This window comes from Saccopteryx leptura, chromosome 11, assembly GCF_036850995.1.
Source record: "Saccopteryx leptura isolate mSacLep1 chromosome 11, mSacLep1_pri_phased_curated, whole genome shotgun sequence".
Taxonomy (NCBI): Eukaryota; Metazoa; Chordata; class Mammalia; order Chiroptera; family Emballonuridae; genus Saccopteryx; species Saccopteryx leptura.
In genome coordinates this window covers 65,752,520-65,775,255 of record NC_089513.1, presented here as the reverse complement: position 1 = coordinate 65,775,255, position 22,736 = coordinate 65,752,520, and the positions used below count along the sequence as shown (strand labels likewise).

General features: G+C 41.9%; 1 protein-coding gene across 2 annotated transcripts in view; it reads left to right on the top strand.

Annotated features, from left to right (window-relative positions):
* The window catches only part of CEP192 (centrosomal protein 192), a 149,639-nt gene that overhangs the window by 7,687 nt on the left and 119,216 nt on the right, over positions 1-22,736 (top strand). Inside the window, exons 2-6 of one of the 2 annotated variants that reach the window (XM_066352246.1) lie at positions 507-674; positions 4,538-4,666; positions 10,972-11,135; positions 14,963-15,015; positions 20,107-20,224. In XM_066352246.1, coding sequence (XP_066208343.1) covers positions 511-674; positions 4,538-4,666; positions 10,972-11,135; positions 14,963-15,015; positions 20,107-20,224 — 628 coding nt within the window. In that variant the 5' untranslated portion in view covers positions 507-510. Of the gene's footprint in view, positions 1-506; positions 675-4,537; positions 4,667-10,971; positions 11,136-14,962; positions 15,016-20,106; positions 20,225-22,736 lie in introns of those variants that run through there. The other variant, XM_066352247.1, reaches the window with a different exon arrangement.

Genomic DNA, 22,736 nt, shown 5'->3' with positions numbered 1-22,736 from the left:
GGACTCACTTTTTATTTTTCTTTCATTCATTCATTCATGGTAGACTCTCTTTTTAAACCATTTACTTTCCTTAATTATAATCTCTGCCATTGGGAGCTAGATTTTGCTAGTTCTTTTTTTCTCATTGCATTTAGAATGGGTACCCACTGGTGAGCAAGTTCTTAAGTAATTCTGAAGATCCTCTCTGTGTGCCATCAGCATCGTTCCTACTTTGCTTCTTTACTGGGTCAGTTTGTGGTCATTCATATTTTTTGCTATAGCAATCCAAGAATAAGTTAAGCCGTGTTGTATTTCATTATTATGTTAATTATAAGAGTTTGATTTTTTTATATTCTCAGATATAAAGCAGCAAAGTAGTCTGAGAATTACTTAGAATGTATCCCTTCTTTGTGCTGTTCCAAAAATAGGATTTTTTGGTAAGATACATCAGTTTTCTAAGATTTATGAGACTTGTACTCTTAATACTTTAAAAAGTGTTTGATTTTTGGAATCTTTTATTGTTGCAGTGAGATGGAAGATTTTCGAGGTATAGCTGAAGAGTCATTTCCAAGCTTCTTAACCAATTCATTACTTGGTAATAGCGGGATTTTGGAAAGCGTCACACTTTCTTCAAATCTTGGCTTACCTGTTGCTGCTTCAACACTTGCTAGAAATACATCTCGCACTGATGATAGGTAAGAATCGTTTGAACAGATGTTTTTTTCTTTGGTCTTTAAAGCCTACACAATATACTGATACTTCTGTAAAATTTCTTAGTCAAGCTTGAGCTTTTGCTTTATCTGTGGGAGATGGCCCCATATATGTAAAATTAATATGGAAAAAAGATAGAACTTATTGTCTCTTTTCCTATTACATTGCCTTATCAGTGGCAGGTGGGTGGGTTTGGAATTGAGTACCAGTGACCTTTGGTCTACTAATTACACTGGGGAACAAAATTTTTTTCCGAAAAACACTTGTTCTTACCTAATTCGAGTGTGCTGATCTCAAATCTGACATTAGTTTTTCTCTGTAAGCTACAGTTTTTTTGCAGTTCAAGATTTTAGGTTTTCATCTTATTGTAAAATATTCAACATTTAGTTTAACATAATGAAGTAGAATGTCTTCTTGGGCATCATCTTTGTGAAAATATAATACTTTATATAATGCAGTAAAAATACACTAATACACTAAAACAGTGGTCCCCAACACCCCGGGCCACGGAGCAGTACCGGTCTGCAGAGAAAGAATAAATAACTTACATTATTTCCGTTTTATTTATATTTAAGTCTGAGTGATGTTTTATTTTTAAAAAATGACCAGATTCCCTCTGTTACATCCGTCTAAGACTCACTCTTGACGCTTGTCTCGGTCACGTGATACATTTATCCATCCCACCCTAAAGGCCGGTCTGTGAAAATATTTTCTGACATTAAACCGGTCCGTGGCCCAAAAAAGGTTGGGGACCACTGCACTAAAAGATATGATTGCATCAGAATTTGTCTACAATTTCGAAATAGAACATATTAAAACACTTATTTTAATCATAAAATACGCGCAAAACTTATTTAAATTCTATTCAGGCAAAAATTTGCGTTTGTAGCTCTTGTGTTTGTGTACTTGTTGAGGACAATCTCGTTTGATGCTCCAGCAGTAGTCTGCTCATCACTAACAGCTCCAAGATTTTCGGGAAACTTATCAAGGTGACTGTTCAGGAAGTGAATCTTTTTTTTTTTTCCCAGAGATAGAGAGTCAGATAGAGACAGACAGACAGGAACGGAGAGAGATAAGAAGCATCAATCATCAGTTTTTTATTGCGACACCTTAGTTGTTCATTGATTGCTCTTTCATATGTGTCTTGACTTAGGGCCTTTAGCAGAGTAACCGCTCACTCGAGCCAGTGACCTTGGGTCCCAGCTGGTGAGCTTTTGCTCAAGCGGTGACCTTGGGGTCTTGAACCTGGGTCCTTCCACATCCCAGTCCGACGCTCTATCCACTGCGCTACCGCCTGGTCAGGCTAAGAAGTGAATCTTAATGCTCATGTTACATCCAATGTTGCAGAAAGCCAACAGCATCCTTTGAACCAGAAGTTCATAGTTTTCTGCTTTTTTGTTGCCAAGGAAGTTCTTTGTAACTGCCACAAAAAACTGCCATGCTGCTTTCTCCTCCTTATTCATCTTTCTGGCAAATTCTTTGTCATGTATGAGGGTTCGAATTTGAGGTCCATCGAATACATCTGCTTTTATCTTCTTGAAAGACAAGGCAGGAAAAGCAGAAATAATATGTTGAAAGCATTCTCTTTCTGTATTCAAAGCCTGAACAAACTGCTTCATTAAGTCAAGTCTGATGTGAAGTGGGGGGAAAATGATCCTGTCTCGATTAACTACAGGTTCATTCACAATATTTTGCATCCCTACTTCCAGAGCTTCATGTTTCAGCCACTCCTTCAGTGTCCAGTGTTTCTCTCGAGCTTGGCTGTCCCACAAACAGAAAGCAAAGATACTTTGTGAAACCTCTCTGTTGTCCTAGTAGGAAATTTACCATTTTAAGATCCACACAAATGATTCAGTTATGCTCCTCATACTTCAGAAAGTCGAGGACAATTTTTATGTCATTATAATCTTCTCGCAGATGAGTTGAATAACCAGTTGGAACTGCTGCATAAACATTACCATTGTGTAGGAGAACACATTTCAGACTCCGTTTAGAGCTGTCAAGAAATAGCCGCCATTCTGTTGGACTGTAAGTGGTAACACCTAGCTGGCTGAGAAGACTACTGATATCATGACAGTAAACAAAGTGTCTTCGGAAAAAAAGTCCACAAAAATTTGTTCACACTTCCTGAAATGGGATACTTTAGCTGAGCAGTGAAGTACACTCTTTTCTTGAAGCCTGGAGGCTAATGACTCAGCTGCTTTCTTTGATAGGCCCAAATCTCTTACTAAGTCATTCAATTCGGGTTGGCTAAACTGCTGAGGGGTTAATGACTGCTTGGCATCAGAAGAAGACCCTTCAGATTCTACAACCATTTCCTCATGCATCTTATCAAAATACACTTGATCACCATGTTCATTTTCTTCGTCCTTAGAAGAAATAAAACCATTGAAAACCGGGAGTATCTCAGAGTGTGGGATAGGTCGTATTGCTGAAGGAATATTAGGATATGCAATCATATGCGGTTTTTTCTTGCTGATGTCCTTTGTATGGATCAGACAGAAATAACAGTCACTGCTGTGGTCCTTAGGTTCACGCCAAACCATGGGAATACCAAAAGTTATTCTTTTGTGTTTTCCTTTTGTCCAGTCACAAAGCATTCTCACAATTATGACACACAATATGAGGAGCCCAATTCTTGTCTTGATCGCCAAGGGGAACTTGAAAATAGGCAATATATGCACGTGTCACAAATGATGAAGTATTGCGCCTTTGATGTTGAAGTGTGTAACAGCCACACATATAATAGAAGGTGTCAGGACTATTCTTACATTTACGCCTACTCGAAGAAGCCATGATTAATCTTAAAACAAGAAGGGTGTTTTTATCAGATAATAATTTTTTACATTTAAAAACAACTACAATTATGTAAAAGTGATGTTTGTAAAACATTAATTGCCTGTGATTATGTTCAATCCAAGAGTCATTGCCCTTTAACTCCAATTTAAAAACCAATGCGTGGCATGACCGGGCTGTGGTGCAGTGGATAAAGCATCGGACTGGGATGCGGAGGACCTAGGTTCGAGACCCCGAGGTCGCCAGCTTGAGCATGGGCTCTGAGCAAAGCTCACCAGCTTGGACCCAAGGTCACTGCTCGAGTAAGGGGTTATTCGGTCTGCTGAAGGCCCACAGTCAAGGCACATATGAGAGAGCAATCAATGAACAACTAAGGTATCAGAACGAAAAACTGATGATTGATGGTTCTCATCTCTCTCCGTTCCTGTCTGTTCCTATCTATCCCTCTCTCTGACTCTCTCTTTGTCTCTGTAAAAAACAAACAAAAATCCACAAAAATACCAAACCAATGCATGCCATTAACTGTATGTAACAAAAAGAAATTAAAATTGCATAAAAACTAGAGCATGCACCACAATACGGATTTCAGATTTGGAATCAGCCATGCAGAAATATATAGAAACAGTTCTAAAACCTCATGCAACAGAAAATGAAAAAAAAAAAATTGTTCCCCAGTGTTATTTTTTCTGTCCACAGTGTTTTGGCTTTGTATTATTAGTTCACCCTTAATGGTGCTTGGTAATTTTAGTCATTTCTCTAAATATGATGTGTACTGTTTACCCATGCTTAAATAAGCCCATGCTTAAACCACTTTTCCGTCCTCCCAACCTAACATTTGGTAAAGAGCATCACCTTTACTTTGGAATGAAGAGGTAGATTAATTCTGTAAAAACTCTTTTAGCTTTGCACATAGGATGAAGGTTTTGAACATTGGCTTCCAGTTGAATCTCACCTAGTGGTTGGTTTTACAATCATGAAGGCCTGTCATGGTAAATTTTGAATGTGCATAATTTAGTTATTAACCGTTAAAAACAGGTATTTTTGTGTGTAGGTTTCCCGATATCCAGGCATCTTATTTAGCAGAAGGGAGGTTTTCAGTTCCAGCTGAAACATCTTCCAGTAGCCAGAGTGAAGCTGAACCAAGAGAGAAGTTACAGCTCAATTTCCAGGAGGATGATGAGTAAGTTTGTACCTGGATTTTGCTTCCACTTTATTAGAGGTGTTCTTAGTCTTGTGGAAAACAACAGTGTGATTGTGTGTCTCACTTTCTTCTCATCTCAATCTTTCTTTATATCAGGTCTACCGGAAAGTTCTGTCCGTTTCTATCACAACAAGTTTCGACAAGTAAGCACATGTTTATTTGGTGCATGTGTGCCTATTTTTATCACTTAATGTGTACATACTGACGTAGCAAATTAACTAAAACAAAGTTGATTCACGTTAGTCTTATGTGTGAAGCGATAGTGTACCCATGGCTACTGATAAAGTTCATTTACGCCACTGTAATTTTTACGAATTTCAACAAGGAAGAAATGCTACAGAAGCATGGAGAAATTTATTGAAAGTGTTTGGTGAAGGTACAGTTTTCTGATAGGGCCTGCAGAAGATGGTTCGAAAAATTCGAAACAGGTGATTTCTACCTTTCTGATAAGCCACGTACTGGGTGACCATCTTTGATCGATGACGATGTTGTTAAGACCATGTTGGAGCAAGATCCTTTTCTGACAACATCGGAGATTGCAGAAAGGCTTAATTCAGCTCAGCAAACCATTTCGGACCATATTTGGAAGATAGGATTGGTGTGGAAATATTCAAGATGGGTGCCACATGAATTAAGTCAGAAGAATTTGGATGATTGAGTCGTCATATGCACATCTCTGCTTGCTCGGAACAAAATCGAGCCCTTCTTGAACCAGATGATAATTGGGGATGAAAAGTGGATTACCTACGAAAACATCATAAGGAAAAGGGCATATTGTGAACCCGGAAAACCTAGCCCTTCCACTTCTAAACCAAATTTGACTCTGAATAAGAGAATGTTGTGTATATGGTGGGACATTCGAGGACAAATACATTATGAGCTTTTAAAACCAAACGAAAAGCTCAATTTGGAGAAGTATTGTCAGCAACTGGATAATTTAAAGACAACAGTCCAAAAAAAGAGGCCAGCGATGTTCAATAGGAAGAACATCATACTGCATCATGATGATGCCAGGCCACATGCTGCTTTGGGGACTCGTCAAAAAATTGCAGAACTAGGCTGGGAATTCTGTCGCATCCATCATATTCCCCGGACTTAGCACCCTCCGACTATCACTTGTTTTAGTCCTTACAAAATTTTTTGAAGGGCAAAAAATTAAAAAATGAAGAAGATATTAAACAAGCACTGGTTCAATTTTTCGCATCAAAAGATAAAACATTTTTCAAAAATGGGATATATAAATTGCCCTCACGCTGGGAAGAAATCAATAATAATGGCAATTATATTATTTAATATAGTTTATTGATGGTAAGAAAAATTTGCATTTTGTTTTATTCCAAAAATGGACAGAACTTTCCGGTAGACCTTATATTAATCACAAACACTCTTAAGTCTTTTAAAACACTTTTTCTGATTCCAATACTAACATATGCTCACTGAAAAAATAGAAAATGATGAGGAAGACAATAAAGTCTAAAATTCTACTAACAAGCAGTCATTAATTACATTTTTACTTAGTCTTCCAGACTAATTTTTAAAAAGTTTTTCAGACTAATTTCTATGTAACTTATATGTGTGTGTATATATATGTATATATATATTTTTTACAAAGTAGGATTAAACTGTTTATAACCTTATGAAAAATGATACATTGTGCTTATCCTTTCAGTTACAATATAGATTTATGTGATAATGTTAACAGCTGTACCATGTTAGGCATTTAGGTTATTGGGATATTGCTGTTAAAAATTTAATAAGCTTTTTTATTTATACATACATTTTCCACAACTCATAGATTATTATTATTACTGAATTGTTTTTTTAGCAAGAGAGGAAGGGAGAGAGATGAGATGAGAAGCATTGATTCTTCATTGCAGCTCCTTAGTTGTTCATTGATTGCTTTCTCATATGTGCCTTGATTGAGGTGGGGGTGGGGCTACACCAGAGTGAGTGACCCCTTGCTCAAGCCAGTGACCTTGGGCTCAAGCTAGTGACCCATGGGGTCATGTTTATGATCCCACGCTCAAGCCAGTGACCCTGAACTCAAGCTGGCAACCTCAGGGTTTCGAACCTGGGTTCTCTGCATCCCAGTCCAGTGCTCTATTCACTGTGCCACAGCTTGGTCAGGCTAGCTTCATTCTTATTTTCTTAGGATTGTTTTGGCTGCTTAGGGTCTTTTATGGTTTCATATAAATCTGGTGATTTTTTATTCTATTTTTAAAAAAAGTGTCATCGAGATTTTAATGGGGATTGCATTAAATTTGTATATTGCTTTGGGTAATATGCCCATATTATATTGATTCTTCTGATCCATGAACTTGAATATTTTTCCATTTCATTGTGTCTTTTTCATTACTTTCAACATTGCTTTGTAATTTTTAGTATATAGGTTCTTTACATGCTTTGTTAAGTTTATTCCTAGGCATTTTAATTTTTTTTTTGCAATTGTAAAAGGAACTTTTATAATTTTGATTTCATTTTCTGAAGTTTCATTGTTGCATGTAGGAAAGCAGTAGACTTCTGTATATTGATTTTTGTATCTTGCGACTTGACTGTGTTTGCTTATGTTTCTAATAATTTTTCGGTGGAATCTTTGGGGTTTTCTTTTTTTTTTTTTTTGGATTTTTTTTTTGTTTGTTTTTTTTTGTTTTTGGATTTTTCTGAAGCTGGAAACGGGGAGAGACAGTCAGACAGACTCCCACATGCGCCCGACCGGGATCCACCCGGCACGCCCACCAGGGGCGAAGCTCTGCCTACCAGGGGGTGATGCTCTGCCCCTCCGGGGTGTCGCTCTGCCGTGACCAGAGCCACTCTAGTGCCTGGGGCAGAGGCCAAGGAGCCATCCGCAGCGCCCGGGCCATCTTTACTCCAATGGAGCCTTGGCTGCGGGAGGGGAAGAGAGACAGAGAGGAAGGGGGGGGTGTGGAGAAGCAAATGGGCGCTTCTCCTATGTGCCCTGGCCGGGAATCGAACCCGGGTCCCCCGCACTCCAGGCCGACACTCTACCACTGAGCCAACCAGCCAGGGCCTTTTTTTTTTTTTCTGAAGCTGGAAATGGGGAGAGACAGTCAGACAGACTCCTGCATGCGCCTGACCGGGATCCACCTGGCACGCCCACCAGGGGGCGATGCTCTGCCCACCAGGGGGCAACGCTCTGCCCCTCTGGGGCGTCGCTCTGTTGTGACCAGAGCCACTCTAGCACCTGGGGCAGAGGCCAAGGAGCCATCCCCAGCGCCCGGGCCATCTTTGCTCCAATGGAGCCTGGGCTGCGGGAGGGGAAGAGAGAGACAGAGAGGAAGGAGAAGGGGAGGGGTGGAGAAGCAGATGGGCGCCTCTCCTGTGTGCCCTGGCCGGGAATTGAACCCGGGACTTCTGCACGCCAGGCCGACGCTCTACCACTGAGCCAACCGGCCAGGGCCGAGAGTTTTTTTTTTTTTAATGGTCTCTTGTTATTATAGTGGCTACCTTTTTTGTTTAGGTAGTGGCTATTTGAATATTTCTGAGGATTCTAATTGAGATTTTTCAAAGTTTTTTTAAATTATCCCTTGTCTGTGGGGTTGTTTAGTTTGTCCATGTTTATTTTTATTTATTTATTTTTAAAGTAACGGATTTTATTCGTTTTTTTGTTGGGTTTTTTTTGTTTTGTTTTTACAGAGACAGAGAGAGAGTCAAGAGAGAGGGACAGATGGGGACAGACAGATAGGAACAGAGAGAGATGAGAAGCATCAATCATCATTTTTTGTTGCGACACCTTAGTTGTTCATTGATTGCTTTCTCATATGTGCCTTGACCGTGGGCCTTCAGCAGACCGAGTAACCCCTTGCTTAAGCCAGCGACCCTGGGTCCAAGCTGGTGAGCTTCGCTCAAGCCAGATGAGCCCGCGCTCAAGCTGGCGACCTCGGGGTCTCTAACCTGGGCCCTTCTGCATCCCAGTCCAGCACTCTATCCACTGTGCCACTGCCTGGTCAGGCCATGTTTATTTTTTAATCTCTTGAGTTTCTCTTTCTCCAAATGTATCTGATTTGTGGCTGTCTTCTAGGTTGCTAGTGTGGACATCCCCAACTCTTGGGTGTCCAGATATTGTTTTCATTAGGTGTCCATGAGAGTGGGGCGGCATTCCTGGTCAGTTTCCCCCTAGGGTGAACATTAGGGATTGAGGAGTAGGATGGTGTCTTAAGTTCATGCTAGGTGTTTAATACTTCATTCTGGGCTGCTGTGACCATCATAGCTTCATTTTGCACAGGTGTTTCATATACCTTTCTGAAGAAGAGTATTCTTCCCAGGGGTTGGGTGTCACATTGACACTGGTCCGGGTTGAGGAACATGGTTACCCGACACCCTTTCATCAGCCTCCTGTCTTGCTCTTGCCTCCTGCCCTCTTTCCAGCTGGACTCAGGAAACATTACTTTGGTTCTTCCAGGCAGATTTGTCTTCTGCTTCTGGGACCTTTGTTCTTATTCTGGACTATGACTTCCTTTTTTCCTCTTCTTCCATCTGCTTTTCAGATTGCAGAACAAGAGGTAAAGTTGGGCTAGGATTGATGGCTCCTGTCCAGAGTGCTTCACTTAAAGCTAGCTGCCCTTAACTGTCATTATAATTTTTTAAAGTTGATTTTAGAGAAAGAGGGATGGAGAGAAAGAGATAGAGAAACATTAATTTGTTTTCCATTTATTTATGCACTCATTGATTGATTCTTCTATGATTCCTGACCAGGGTTTGAATCTACAACCTTGGCTCGTCCAGACAATGCTCTAACCATCTGAGCTTCCCGGCCAGGGCATGACTGGCATTTTAATGGACTCCTCGAAATTGCTTTGACATTTTTACTGGAAGCTTATGACTTAATTTGAGAAATTTTGATGGGCTAATAAAAACAAGAGATAGCTATAGGTTTGAGGAAATTAGATTTGAGAGTTGGTGGTGGTGAACTGTCTCTGTTATTTTAAAGTTCTAATGCGCACACCACATGCTTTTCTCAAGGGAGGGCTTTAAAATATGAAAATTAACCAGATGTCCTAACTTGTTTTTCTTTTTCTTTTTTCTTTTAACAGAGAGAGCGAGAGTCAGAGAGGGATAGATAGGGACAGACAGAAACGGAGAGAGATGAGAAGCATCAATCATCAGTTTTTCATTACGACACCTTAGTTGTTCATTGACTGCTTTCTCATATGCACCTTGAACGTGGGCTTTCAGCAGACGGAGTAACCCCTTGCTGGAGCCAGCGACCTTGGGTCCAAGCTGGTGAGCTTTACTCAAACCAGATGAGCCCGCGCTCAAGCTGGCAACCTTGAGGTCTCGAACCTAGGTCCTCCGCATCCCAGTCCTACGCTCTGTCCACTGAGCCACCACCTGGTCAGGCCTGACTTGTTTTTTATTTATTTGTGTTACCATCTTGCTGCCTTTACTTCTTTTTCTTTTGTCTTCTCTACCGCATTACTTTGCATCCATTTATAGTCTTTCCACATACCCTTGCCCCTTCTTTTATCAGCTTCTGTGTGATGGGGTGAAAATTTCATATATCTGCCTATGAATGCACCTTGGGATTAAGCTGATGGCTTATTACGTGTTGCAACCCCAGTAAAGAAGTGGAGGAACTGGGAAGTAAATTAGAGTTGTGGAGTTGCCTTAGGCACAAAAGGGTTAGAATTTGGAATATCTGGAAGAGCTATTTTCTTCTCATCCATCCTGACAAATCGAAGCTGGTTGCATTCGTGGCTTTTTCCTGCAGCTCCATCCCTACACTTTCTCCTGCTGGCGAAGTGGCTAGGAGCTGCCCGACCCAAGAGCTTTCACAGTAGATTGGGAGGAAAAATGTTTTCATCCACACATAAAACGACAGAGGCAGAAAGATGGGGACAAGAACAGTGCAGGGGCAAACAGGAAAACTTTTACAAAGCATTTAGTAGTTCAGAAAATTAGCTATTTGGCAACTATACTAGTATCCTTTAAGTCTGTCATGTTGCTAGAGAGCTGGCGTTTTCCTCTAGATGTGATAGAGTCAGAGATATTTGGTAAAGAGAAACATCCTAATTTTATCACTTGAGAGGCACAGTAGCAGTAAGATAATTGATTTTGGTAGATTGGCCATCACCGGTCCCAAAATGATGATGCAGTCCCTAGGAGCACCCGCAGTGTTACCAGTTGTTGTTTCTGGCTGATACCAGAAATGTTTCTTTTCAACGTATTTACTTTTTTCTTTTTGATTAATGGATATTTTATAGATTCACTTAAGGGAACTAACATTTCATAATCATTCTGTTCCCTAATAAAAGTTCTGTCTCTAGGAGAAAGAACCATAAAGAAAGTCAGCATTTGTCAGATGCTGACCTCAAAGAGTCAGGCTTTCCCAGTGATCCAGAGAAAACCAAAGAAGAGGAGGCTAAACCTGCAGAATCCTTTCAGAGTCAAGATCCTGGTGTTAGGATTTTACCACTGGAACGAGTACAAGGTACTGAAGTATAACAAATTCTTCCTTTCTCTTTTTTTTCTTCTTTTCTAAGTGATGAGGGGAGGGGAGATACAGAGACAGATTCCCACATGTGCCATGACTGAGGTCCACCCTGCATCCTCTGTCTGGGGCTGATGCTCTTCCCATCTGGGGCCATGCTCTCAACCAAGCTATTTTTAGCGCCCGAGGCAGGGCCTCCATGGAGCCACTGTTAGCACCCTGAGGCTGATATCCTCAAACCAATCAAGCCATTGATACAGGAGGGGAAGAAGTGGGGGGCACGGGAAGGGTAGAGAAGCAGATGGTCATTTCACCCGTGTGCCCTAGATAGGTATTATCATAGTTGGACATCCATTTATTTTTTTTTATTTTATTTTTTTACAGAGACAGAGAGAGAGTCAGAGAGAGCGATAGATAGCGACAGACAGGAAAGGAGAGAGATGAGAAGCATCAATCATCAGTTTTTCATTGCGACACCTTAGTTGTGACCGCAGGCCTTCAGCAGACCGAGTAACCCCTTGCTTGAGCCAGTGACTTTGGGTCCAAGCTGGTGAGCTTTGCTCAAGCCAGATGAACCCACGCTCAAGCTGGCGACCTCAGGGTCTTGAACCTGGGTCCTCTGTATCCCAGTCTGATGCTCTATCCACTGTGCTACCGCCTGGTCAGGCCCATTTATTTCTAACTCAGGACATCTATACATCAAGCCGATGCTCTACCACTGAGCCAACTGGCCAGGGCAAGAAATTATTTCTTTTTTTCTTTTCTTTTCTTAAAAATTAAAAAAAATTTTTTATTTATTATTATTTTTTACAGGGACAGAGAGAAAGTCAGAGAAAGGGATAGATACGGACAGACAGACAGGAACGGAGAGAGATGAGAAGCATCAATCATCATTTTTTTGTTGGGACTCCTTAGTTGTTCATTGATTGCTTTCTCATATGTGCCTTGACTGCGGGCCTTCAGCAGACTGAGTAAGCCCTTGCTCGAGCCAGCGACCTTGGGTCCAAGCTGGTGAGCTTTTTTTTGGCTCAAGCCAGATGAGCCCGCGCTCAAGCTGGCAACCTCGGGGTCTCGAACCTGGGTCCTTCCGCATCCCAGTCCGATGCTCTATTCACTGCGCCACCACCTGGTCAGGCAAGAAATTATTTCTTAAAGAAACTGAAAATGTTTTGGTTTGACATTTACTTATTAATAACATATTTATAGTCACTTATAAATATGTCACTTATAAATAGTCACTTATAGAGAAATGTCTCTTAATCTTTTAATTTTCTTTATTGATTAAGCTGAAATATCCTTTCTTTTGGAAAACATGCTGTCTAATAGCCACAGCACACTTTATGTTCAAGACAAAGAGGCTATTTCTAATACAGTGCACCTTTTACATTAATTGATGAGTGCATAAACAAAATGTAGTGTATGTCCATACAGTAGAGTAGTATTTAGCCATAAAAAGGAGTGAAATATTACAGTTCTAATATGGATGAATATTGGAAACATGTTAAATAAAAGAAGATGGACACAAAGGGCCACATATTATATCATATAATTCTGTTTATAGGTTAATCCAGTGATAGTCAACCTGGTCCCTACTGCCCACTAGTGGGCATTCCAACTTTCATGGTGGGTGGTAGCGGAGCAACCAAAGTGTAAATAAAAAGATAGATTTAACTATAGTAAGTTGTTTTATAAAGATTTATTCTGCCAAACTTAGTGAAAATCTGACATAAAGTACTTGGTAGGTAATTATTATATGCTTTAACTTGCTGTAACTCTGCGTTATAAATTTTATAAAGTAAAATTACTTCCCTACTTTATAAATCACCATTACTGTGGAACCGGTGGGAGGTTAGAAAATTTTACTACTAACAGAGATATAAAAGTGGGCAGTAGGTATAAAAAGGTTGACTACCCCTGGGTTAATCTCTAGATACATGATAGGCAAATGAATGGAGACAGAATGTAGATTAGTGGTGCTAGGGCCTGGGGATAAGGGAGAATGGGGAGTAACTGCTAATGGGTACAGTGTTTTTTCTGGAACTTTTGGAACTGGAGTGAATATGGTTGTATAACCTTGTGACTATACTAAAAACCACTGAATTTTACACTTCCAGAGGGTAATTTTTTTTTTTTTTTTTGCATTTTTCTGAAGCTGGAAACAGGGAGAGACAGTCAGACAGACTCCCGCATGCGCCCGACAGGAATCCACCTGGCACGCCCACCATGGGGCTACGCTCTGCCCACCAGGGGGCGATGCTCTGCCCATCCTGGGCGTCGCCATGTTGTGACCAGAGCCAGTCTAGCGCCTGAGGCAGAGGCCACAGAGCCGGCCACAGAGCCATCCCCAGCGCCCGGGCCATCTTTGCTCCAATGGAGCCTCAGCTGTGGGAGGGGAAGAGAGAGACAGAGAGGAAGGCACAGCGGAGGGGTGGAGAAACAAATGGGCGCTTCTCCTGTGTGCCCTGGCCAGGAATCGAACCCGGGTCCTCCGCACGCTAGGCCGACGCTCTACCGCTGAGCCAACCAGCCAGGGCTCCAGAGGGTAATTTTATGATCCTTTCTATGTACCTATCCCACAGTTTCAGTTAGTGTAAGATTCATCTCATCTGGTTTTTTATTTCTTTTCTTCCTGTTATTTAAAAATTTCAGACATTTCGTACATATTTCACTACTGACACTGTCTTACATGACCACAGTGCTATTAAGACCACTAACAAACTTAATTCTTTTATTATCGTATAGTACTCTAGTCTATATTCAATATACTGATTATCTCGGCTTGCTTGAATTTTAGTCCAAGAAGGGCTATTTGTTAATGGTACATTTGTTGTGTCTCTTAAGACAGTGCTTGTTGAGATAGGCTAGGTTAGAACCCTGTAGATTGCCCCAGTATTTGGATTCTACATATTTGCTTACTCAAGGGTGTCATTTTCTTGTTTATCTTGGATGTCCTCTCTAAAGCAGTTGCTAGGGTTTTTTGTTTTTTTTTTTAAAGATTTTTTTTTTTTTTTTGAGAGAGAGAGAGAGAGAAGCATTGGGGTTAGGGGATGGGAATAGTGGGAAGCGTCAGCTCCTAGTTGTTTCTCACGTGTGCCTTGACCAGGCAAGCCGGGGCTTTTGAACCTGCAATCTCAGCATTCCAGGTCAGTGCTTTATCCACTGCACTACCACGGGTCAGGCAGCAGATGCTAGCTGTAAAGGTTGATTAGGTTTATATTCAAGTGTTTGGGGCATGTGTATATTTTTATGCTTCCCATTTTAGTAAATTTTTTCAGTCTTTTTATTTAAAAGTGCTGTGTTCGGCCCTGGCTGGCTGGCTCAGTGGTAGAGCGTCGGCCTGGCGTGCAAGGGGTCCCGGGTTCGATTCCCGGCCAGGGCACACAGGAGAAGCGCCCATCTGCTTCTCCACCCCTCCCCCTCTCCTTCCTCTCTGTCTCTCTCTTCCCCTCCCGCAGCGAGGCTCCATTGGAGCAAAGATGGCCCGGGCACTGGGGATGGCTCCTTGGCCTCTGCCCCAGGCGCTCGAGTGGCTCTGGTCGCGACAGAGCGACGCCCCGGAGGGGCAGAGCATCGCCCCCTGGTGGGAAGAGCGTCGCCCCCTGGTGGGCGTGCCGGGTGGATCCCGGTCGGGCGCATGCGGGAGTCTGTCTCTCCCCCGTTTCCAGCTTCGGAAAAATACAAAAAAAAAAAAAAAGAAATAAAAGTACTGTGTTCTATTTAAAGGGAAAAATATTTTAGTTCATTAATTTGCTATTTTTAGATATTATTGGGTATTTAGTTGATAAAAATAACTGGTTCTCAGTTTTTGTTTCTGTTTCCTTAAATAGACTCATCTATTGATTTTTGTTTACGATCATGGACGAATAATAAGGAGAACAAGGTAATCTTTTATATCTGTGTTAACAATTTCTAGAATTATTAGGAGAGTGAAAGTTCCTATTTCATGTATATAAGTGCTAAGTAGTACTGATAATAGAAGTCTTATACTTGTAAAGAGCAAAACTCCAAGGTAAGAGTAGTACCATACTGGTCCAGAGGCTGTGTATTCCTTGGTTTCTTGTGTTATTAGAACTGGCTGCTTCTCTGCTCTACTTCATTTTGTTTTGGTTCCTTCTAGAATGTTGGGTCCATGAGGGTAAGAGCTTCTCTTTGTTTTGTTTAGTGTATCCTGAATGCCTGGTACATAGTTAATAATTTGTGGAATGAGAGGGACGCTATTTTCAATTATAGGTCGCCCAAGCTGATAACTCTTAACATTTGTGATAAAAAAAGAAGAGAGTGATTTTTCTTTAGGGTAAATTAAAACTAAAAAACAAGAAACAGGACAACTGTCATGAGCTACTTTGGGTCATATGTCTTCTCTGTGTAAATCACTGAACCAAACGGTGTGTCAAGATAAAACACTCTGATTTATGAGGTGGACCTTGGTTCACTTCTGTGTGTGTGTGTCTCTGTGTATGTGTACATGCGCTTCAGTGTCTATGTGCACAGACGGAGGAATGTGACTGTCAACACTACCAGCACCTTATGAAGTAAAAATACATAAGCTCCTCAAAGGAAGTGGTCTTGAAGAGATAAACAGTATAAACATAAACAGTGAACTTGGATTTTAGGCCTATAGTATTTATGAGACTTATTTATAAAATGTAAACTAATTACTTTTAAAAACATAAAAAGGAGATGCAATTTTTGTTTTACTTTTGTAAGTCTTTTTAAGATAGTTTTTATAGAATGATTGCAAAAGGGTTGAAAGTAAGAGTTATTTCCCTATGCCAGGGATTGGCAAACTGTAGCTTATTGTTCAAATGCAATACGCTACCTATTTTGAACATGGAACACAACCATGTTCATTTGTTTCTGCACTGATTATGGTTATGACCGCTGATTTGAGAAGTTGTGACAGACAGTATGCTGGCAAGACCTGAAGTATTTACTATCTGACCCAGTAGAGAGAATGTTTGTTGGCCCTTGCTTCCTTAGCTTGCTCCCTGTATGAAACCACTAATAACTTTGAATGTGAGAGGTGCTTTTTCTATAGGAAGTGCAGGTGTAGTCAAATTGAAATTGAGTCAGAAAGTATAATTTATTTGAATATTTAGAAAAGATGGTTTCTAAAGGTTTAAATTGAACTTTTCCCTTCAATAGGTAATTTATTTTCAGTTGAAAAGTTGACTTCCTAAAATCATTAGAAATCATTGATAATAAAAGAGAGGGACCATGAAACTGGAAAATAGCGAAGCAGATATAGAAGAGGCAATTGATGAAAAGCAGAGGAAGAAGTGAGAGCAGGAGGAAAATAAGTGTATTAAATAACCTAGACCAGAGGGAGCTTCAGCTGCATCGGACTGAGTTAGCTTTGACTGTCTTGGTGGCCAAGCCTTGGAAGGAAGTATGTTTTGGTAGGTCTCATCACGTAAACTATAAGAACTGTAGCATGTTAGCAGAATAAGGATGTTTTTCAGGGTCTTTCTGGTTCAGTTGGCCTAGATAAGGCACCAAGCATGGCACTGTGGATGGATTTCTCAATAGCATCCATAACCAAAAAGTCAGAGGTGGTTTTATAATGTTATTTCTCATAAAGATTTTTTTTCTAATTTATTGTGTTAGCATGGTTTCAAGTGTTCCACTCAATGTAATCCCCTAACCCCCTAAACACAAACCCCCATTTGCCCCTTCCCCTACCTCCCTCCTCCCCTTCCCTCTGTCCTGTTATCTGTATATATGTGTTATGTAATATATATAACATCACTAATCCCTTCGCCTTCTCTGATCCCATCCCCTCATTCCCCTTTCTTTTTACAGCTGTCCCTCTGCTCACTGTAATGCCACCTCTGCCTCTGTTTCATTCCTCAGTTCACTTTGTGTATTAGATTCCACATATCATATGATCTCACATTTCTCTTTCTCTGCTCGGCTTATTTCACTTAGCATAATAATCTCCAGGTCCATCCATGCTGTCGCAAAAGGTAAGATTACCTTCTTTTGCACAGCTGTGTGGTGTTCCATTGTATATATGTACCACAACTTTTTAATCCACTCATCCACTGATGGACATTGAGGCTGTTTCCAGATCTTCACTATTGTGAACAATGCTACAATAAACATGTATTTAAACAATGCTACAATAAAAGAATGTATATCTTCTTTTATTTTTTATTTTTTTATTTTTTTCGTTTTCTGAAGCTGGAAACGGGGAGAGACAGTCAGACAGACTCCCACATGCGCCCGACCGGGATCCACCCGGCACGCCCACCAGGGGCGATGCTCTGCCGTGACCAGAGCCACTCTAGCGCCTGGGGCAGAGGCCAAGGAGCCATCCCCAGCGCCCGGGCCATCCTTGCTCCAATGGAGCCTCGGCTGCGGGAGGGGAAGAGAGAGACAGAGAGGAAGGGGGGGGGGATGGAGAAGCAAATGGGCGCTTCTCCTGTGTGCCCTGGCCGGGAATCGAACCCGGGTCCCCCGCATGCCAGGCCGACGCTCTACCGCTGAGCCAACCGGCCAGGGCCAGAATACTCAAATTTTATTTCTCCCTAACAATATGAGCAACAGGTTCAGATTGAGTATGGTTGACAGTCCCTTCAGCAGAAGTTCTTCTGGCTGGTAAGCCCCTGGTCTCAGAAAGGAAGGCTGAGAGAGTCTTCTCCTCAGGCTGACTGCCACCCCAGAGAGTGGCTAAGCCCCTCAACCAAACCCAACAGAAGGCTTGCAGGGACCCGTACTTTAATTGTCCTTGCTCCAAGCCTCTCTTTTTTCCCCCCTGTGGAACCTAGACCAGCGGGGCAAGGTACCAGTACAAGGGCCAACTGGCTGTGAAGTTCCACCATATCCAATGCACACGAGCTGGTGTGCCAGTGCCGCTCACAGAGAGCGGAACTCTTCACCTGGGCTAGGTGTGAGGAGCCCTTCCTTAGGATACCCAACTAGCAAGGGTTGTTAGGTTCTGAACCGATGCTCTTCGCAGCTGGCCACTGGATGTTCCAACCCTGGGCCTCCCTGGAGGGAGCCCAGTGCAGACCAGTGGGAGACACTGCCCGTGAATAACCCTCAGGAACCTTCTTGGAGCTACAAGCAATCCAGAGTTTGTGGCTGTGTCTGTTGGGTCCAGGTACTCATGGAAATACCAAGCTGCACACCTATGCTGGCTTTTACCCATACTGGGCCTTGGGCAAGGTCCACTTAAAAGGCCAAAGTTCCCTGAGTCCATCCTCCTGCAGCCTCTCTCTGCTGACTGCTTGTTGGGCTTGGCCACTGAAAGACCTCTGGTAGAATCCCAAACCTGCGTCTATTCAGGGATTTGGAAGGGTGGTCAGTGCGTCTCTGCCTCTTGGCTCCAGGTGTCAGTCAGTCCAGACTTTTATCAAAGACCTCAGTAGGGTGTGGCCCCAGTAGTATGATGGGTGTGTCCTCTGAGACCCAAAAGTGTGGTGTGCCCACAGTCCAAAGTCTGGACAGTTTCTACTGAGTCTCCCATGAGGCAGAAGCACCAGTCATGGACTTAGGAATGTGTGTGTGGGAGGGAGGTCTGGCTTAATGCCAGAAAACTGAGCCGCTGACATGTTCCCTGCTTCCTGGCTAATTTCTTAGAATAGCCCAGGCTCCATAGAGTGGGTAGGAAGGATTCCCGAAGGTGGGGTAGTTGCTTTCCCCCAGGCTGATGCTGCAGGGAGGGGACTGCTCTACCTAAGAAAGATGGTGACTGCGATATTGAAGAATGACTCAGCATCAAGGTTCAGGTAGCTATTTCCCACAGTGTCTTTCCCTGGTCCTCCAACTTTGCACTCTCTTTACGCAACTCTAGTCCTCTCATCCCTCCTTCCCCCTGAAGCCCCAGGTAGTGGCTGTGAACAAGACTTTTTTTTTCTGTGCTGGCCCTTTAAGACAGTGCCTGCATTTCCAAGAGCTCCATCTCTTTGTTGCAGACAGAACCCTCAGCTTTTTTTCACTGCCAAATGCTGTGTGACTGCCCCTTCTAGGCTCTGAGGCTCTAGGCTAGGGTGTCGGGCCTGGGGCTTAGGACCTTTCCCACTCAGGGTGAACTTCCCACTTCCCCGCAGTGGGAGTCCCTCTGGACCCTCAGCTGCGTAGCTCGCTCCTGGGAGCAGGGCAGCCTTTCCGCGTCTCTGCCCTTCCTACCAGTCTCCTTGTGTCTTCTGTGATCCTTGGTTTTAGACTCCATTTAGTCCAAAGTTGATTTTTCAAAATGATTGTTCTTAAATTAATTTGTAATCCAATTTGGTTCTGGGAGTGACAATTGGAATATCTGCCTACTCTGTTGCCATCTTAGAATCCCCTCTCGTAAGCTTTTTCCTTAATTTTTTATTATCAAAAATTCCAACACTCAGCTTATATTCCACAACAGTAGTCCCTGGTGCCCTCTACATATGAGCACAAAGTAGCACTGTCCTCTACAAGTGTGCAGTTGCATTGAGTCCCCCACCTGTTTTTTGAAAGAGAGCCCATGTTTTAATATTAAAAATTAGTGTGCATTTTGCAATCTAATTTTTAAGGTGGCATTGTTTAATATATAATATTGTGAAATAAAACTGACACTAAGTAGGAAATGTTACATTTTATTCTGATTCTAAGTGTCTTTAGAGTAAGATGGTCTCTGGGTTGAGGAGCAGGGAATTGATTGTTCTATTGTAGGTTGCTGAATCCAACTTTGTGATTGATTTCACTTCCTATTGCAAGCCTGTGTTTTTCAAATTCAGTTATGCATTAGTATACTGACTAGATTTCTAGGTCTCCTGTCAAGAGATATTAGAATTTAAGGATGTCTTATTGGGTGGGTCCAGGGAGGGAGGAGGCACTGGGATAGGAAGAAAGTTATTAATGTATATAAAACAACTAGGCCTTCATTGCCTAAACTGAATTACAAGTACTGAGCACAGTGGCAGTTCTTTTTGCAGCCTGTATTATGGTCTTCAAAGCAGTGAATGTGCTCTTCTTACATGCGTTTTATTCCTTATAGATTATTGCTGATGCTGGAAAACATTGTGAAGACAAGAATCCAAGCAATGAATTAAGCCATACTAGTTTAATAGAAAATGAGAAACTTATGTCGCTGACAAGTTTGGATGATTCTTCTGGTACTGTAAAGTAATTTGTGTTTTCCTAGTTCTTACCTTGCCACTCCATGACTTTTGGCTTCTTGGTTGCAGTAGTTCTTATGTCAGCTTTCTTTGCCTTCTCCTTTACTTCCTTCCCTGTCAGCTCTCAAATGGCCACTTCTGTTTAGTGATGGAATTTTAAAAATATTTCTGTGTATCAATCCTGCTATGATTATGCTTATCCCTGAGTTTAGTATCAAGGGCACAAAGCAGTAACCCCAGGACCACTCAGTATAAATCACTATGTTAAGAAATTAGAGGAACCATGAAATATTTAGCTTCTGCTTCCTAAAAGACCTGCCAAGTAAGAAAAGATAGGCACAACTAAACATCCAAGTGTATTATGTGTTTCTCAACAGTATAAATTATGCAGGAATCATGGGAGGGTAACTAATTAATTCTGATTGAGGAAGTATCTGTGAAGCTTTACTGAAGGAGGATATAGTTTCTCCTTTCTTGAAAAGGCCTGTGATAGGCCTTAATGTAGATATGGTAAGGGAAGTACATTTCAGTAAGCAGGAACAACTACAGGAAAAGGCCCTGTTTTGATGATGGTAGGAGGCCACATAGACTCTGTTTGGAGAACAGCCAGTGATTTTGTGTGGCAGGTTTACAACTCTTGTAGGAGTCTGAATTGGGGAATAATCCAGAAAAATAAGCAGGGATCAGATTATTTATAGCTTTGAAGGCCAGGTTAATGGACTGAGTGGGATAAATAGAAACTAAATTCAGGACAGGATTTGTTGCTGAAGTTATTTTAGATATTTTTCGATGATGGCACTGTAGATAAGGAATTTTTTACCTGAATTTATACAGATCTTTGTTTTAGTATGCTAGAGTCTTAGAGATAAAAGAAGGCAGAAGTTACGAGTATTTTTTTGTGTGTATGTGTGTGAGAGAGAGATAGACAGGGGCAGACAGGAAGGGAGAGAGATAAGAAGCATCAAATTATAGTTGTAACACTTTAGTTGTTCATTGATTGCTTTCTCATATGTGCCTTGACCTGGAGCCTCCAGCTGAGCTAGTGACCCCTTGTCAAGCCAGCGACCATGGTGTCATGTGTATGTTCCCATGCTCAAGCCAACAACCCTGTGCTCAGATGGGTCCGTGCGCAAGCAGCGACCTCGAGGTTTCAAACCCGGCTCCTCAGAGTCTCAGGCTACACTTCATCCACTGCACCATCACCTAGTCAGGCAGTTATGAATATTTTAAGGGAGCTTAGTATTGATTGCAAAATTATCCACTTGTAAAGGCAGTACTGACTTACAATACCATTACTAGTGATTAGTGTTCTAGTTTTGTTTGGCCTCTGCCAGGCCGGTTGTTAAAACATTAAAAATTTACTTCCAGAGGAAAAAAAAATCCCTGCCAGTGTGGTTTTATTTGTTTATTTCTAACTTTCTGGTTTTTGTAGAGGTTGTATATTTTTAATCGTACCTGTTAGTGTTTAACTTTGTTATATTATTTTTCCTTAATTCCTCCTTCCTCAAGATCAGATATTATTTGAGGTTTCATTTTACACTTAATTATTAGTTCACCTAGAATTTTTTACTTTTATAATGGGCATTTCTATCCTTTTTAAAAAAAAATTGAATTTATTGGGGTATAATTTTCAAGTGTGCAACTCATTAAACCATCGGCACACTCTATTGTTCCAAGCAAGGTTTCTTTCTGTTCCCATTTTCCTCCCCTTTGCCCACCTCCACCTACCCCCCGTTCCTCTTCCCTCTTTCCCTCTGGTTATCATCACCCTATTGTCTGTGTCTATGTATTTTATATACATATATTTTTTTGTCTAATCCTTTCATTTTCTCTTATCCAGTTCCCCAACTCCCCTTCCTTCTGACAGCTGTCAGTATGTCCCATGTATTCATGTCTCTGTTTCTGTTTTGTGTGTTGGTTTAATGTGTTCATTAGATTTTACATATAAGTGTGATTATATCATATTTGTCTTTCTGACTGGCATATTTCACGTAGCATAATACTTTCTAGGTCCATCCATGCTGTTGCCAATGATAAGATTTCTTTTATTTTTATTTTTTATTTTTATTTTTTCTGAAGCTGGAAACGGGGAGAGACAGTCAGACAGACTCCCGCATGCGCCCGACCAGGATCCACCTGGCACGCCCACCAGGGGCGACGCTCTGCCCACCAGGGGGCGATGCTCTGCCCCTCCAGGGGTCGCTCTGCAGCGACCAGAGCCACTCTAGCGCCTGGGGCAGAGGCCAAGGAGCCATCCCCAGCGCCCGGGCCATCTTCGCTCCAATGGAGCCTCGGCTGCGGGAGGGGAAGAGAGAGACAGAGAGGAAGGGGGGGGGGGTGGAGAAGCAAATGGGCGCCTCTCCTATGTGCCCTGGCCGGGAATCGAACCCGGGTCCCCCGCACGCCAGGCCGACGCTCTACCGCTGAGCCAACCGGCCAGGGCCAGATTTCTTTTATTTTTAATAGCCAAGTAGTATTCCTCTGTGTATACCACAGCTTTTTTATCCAC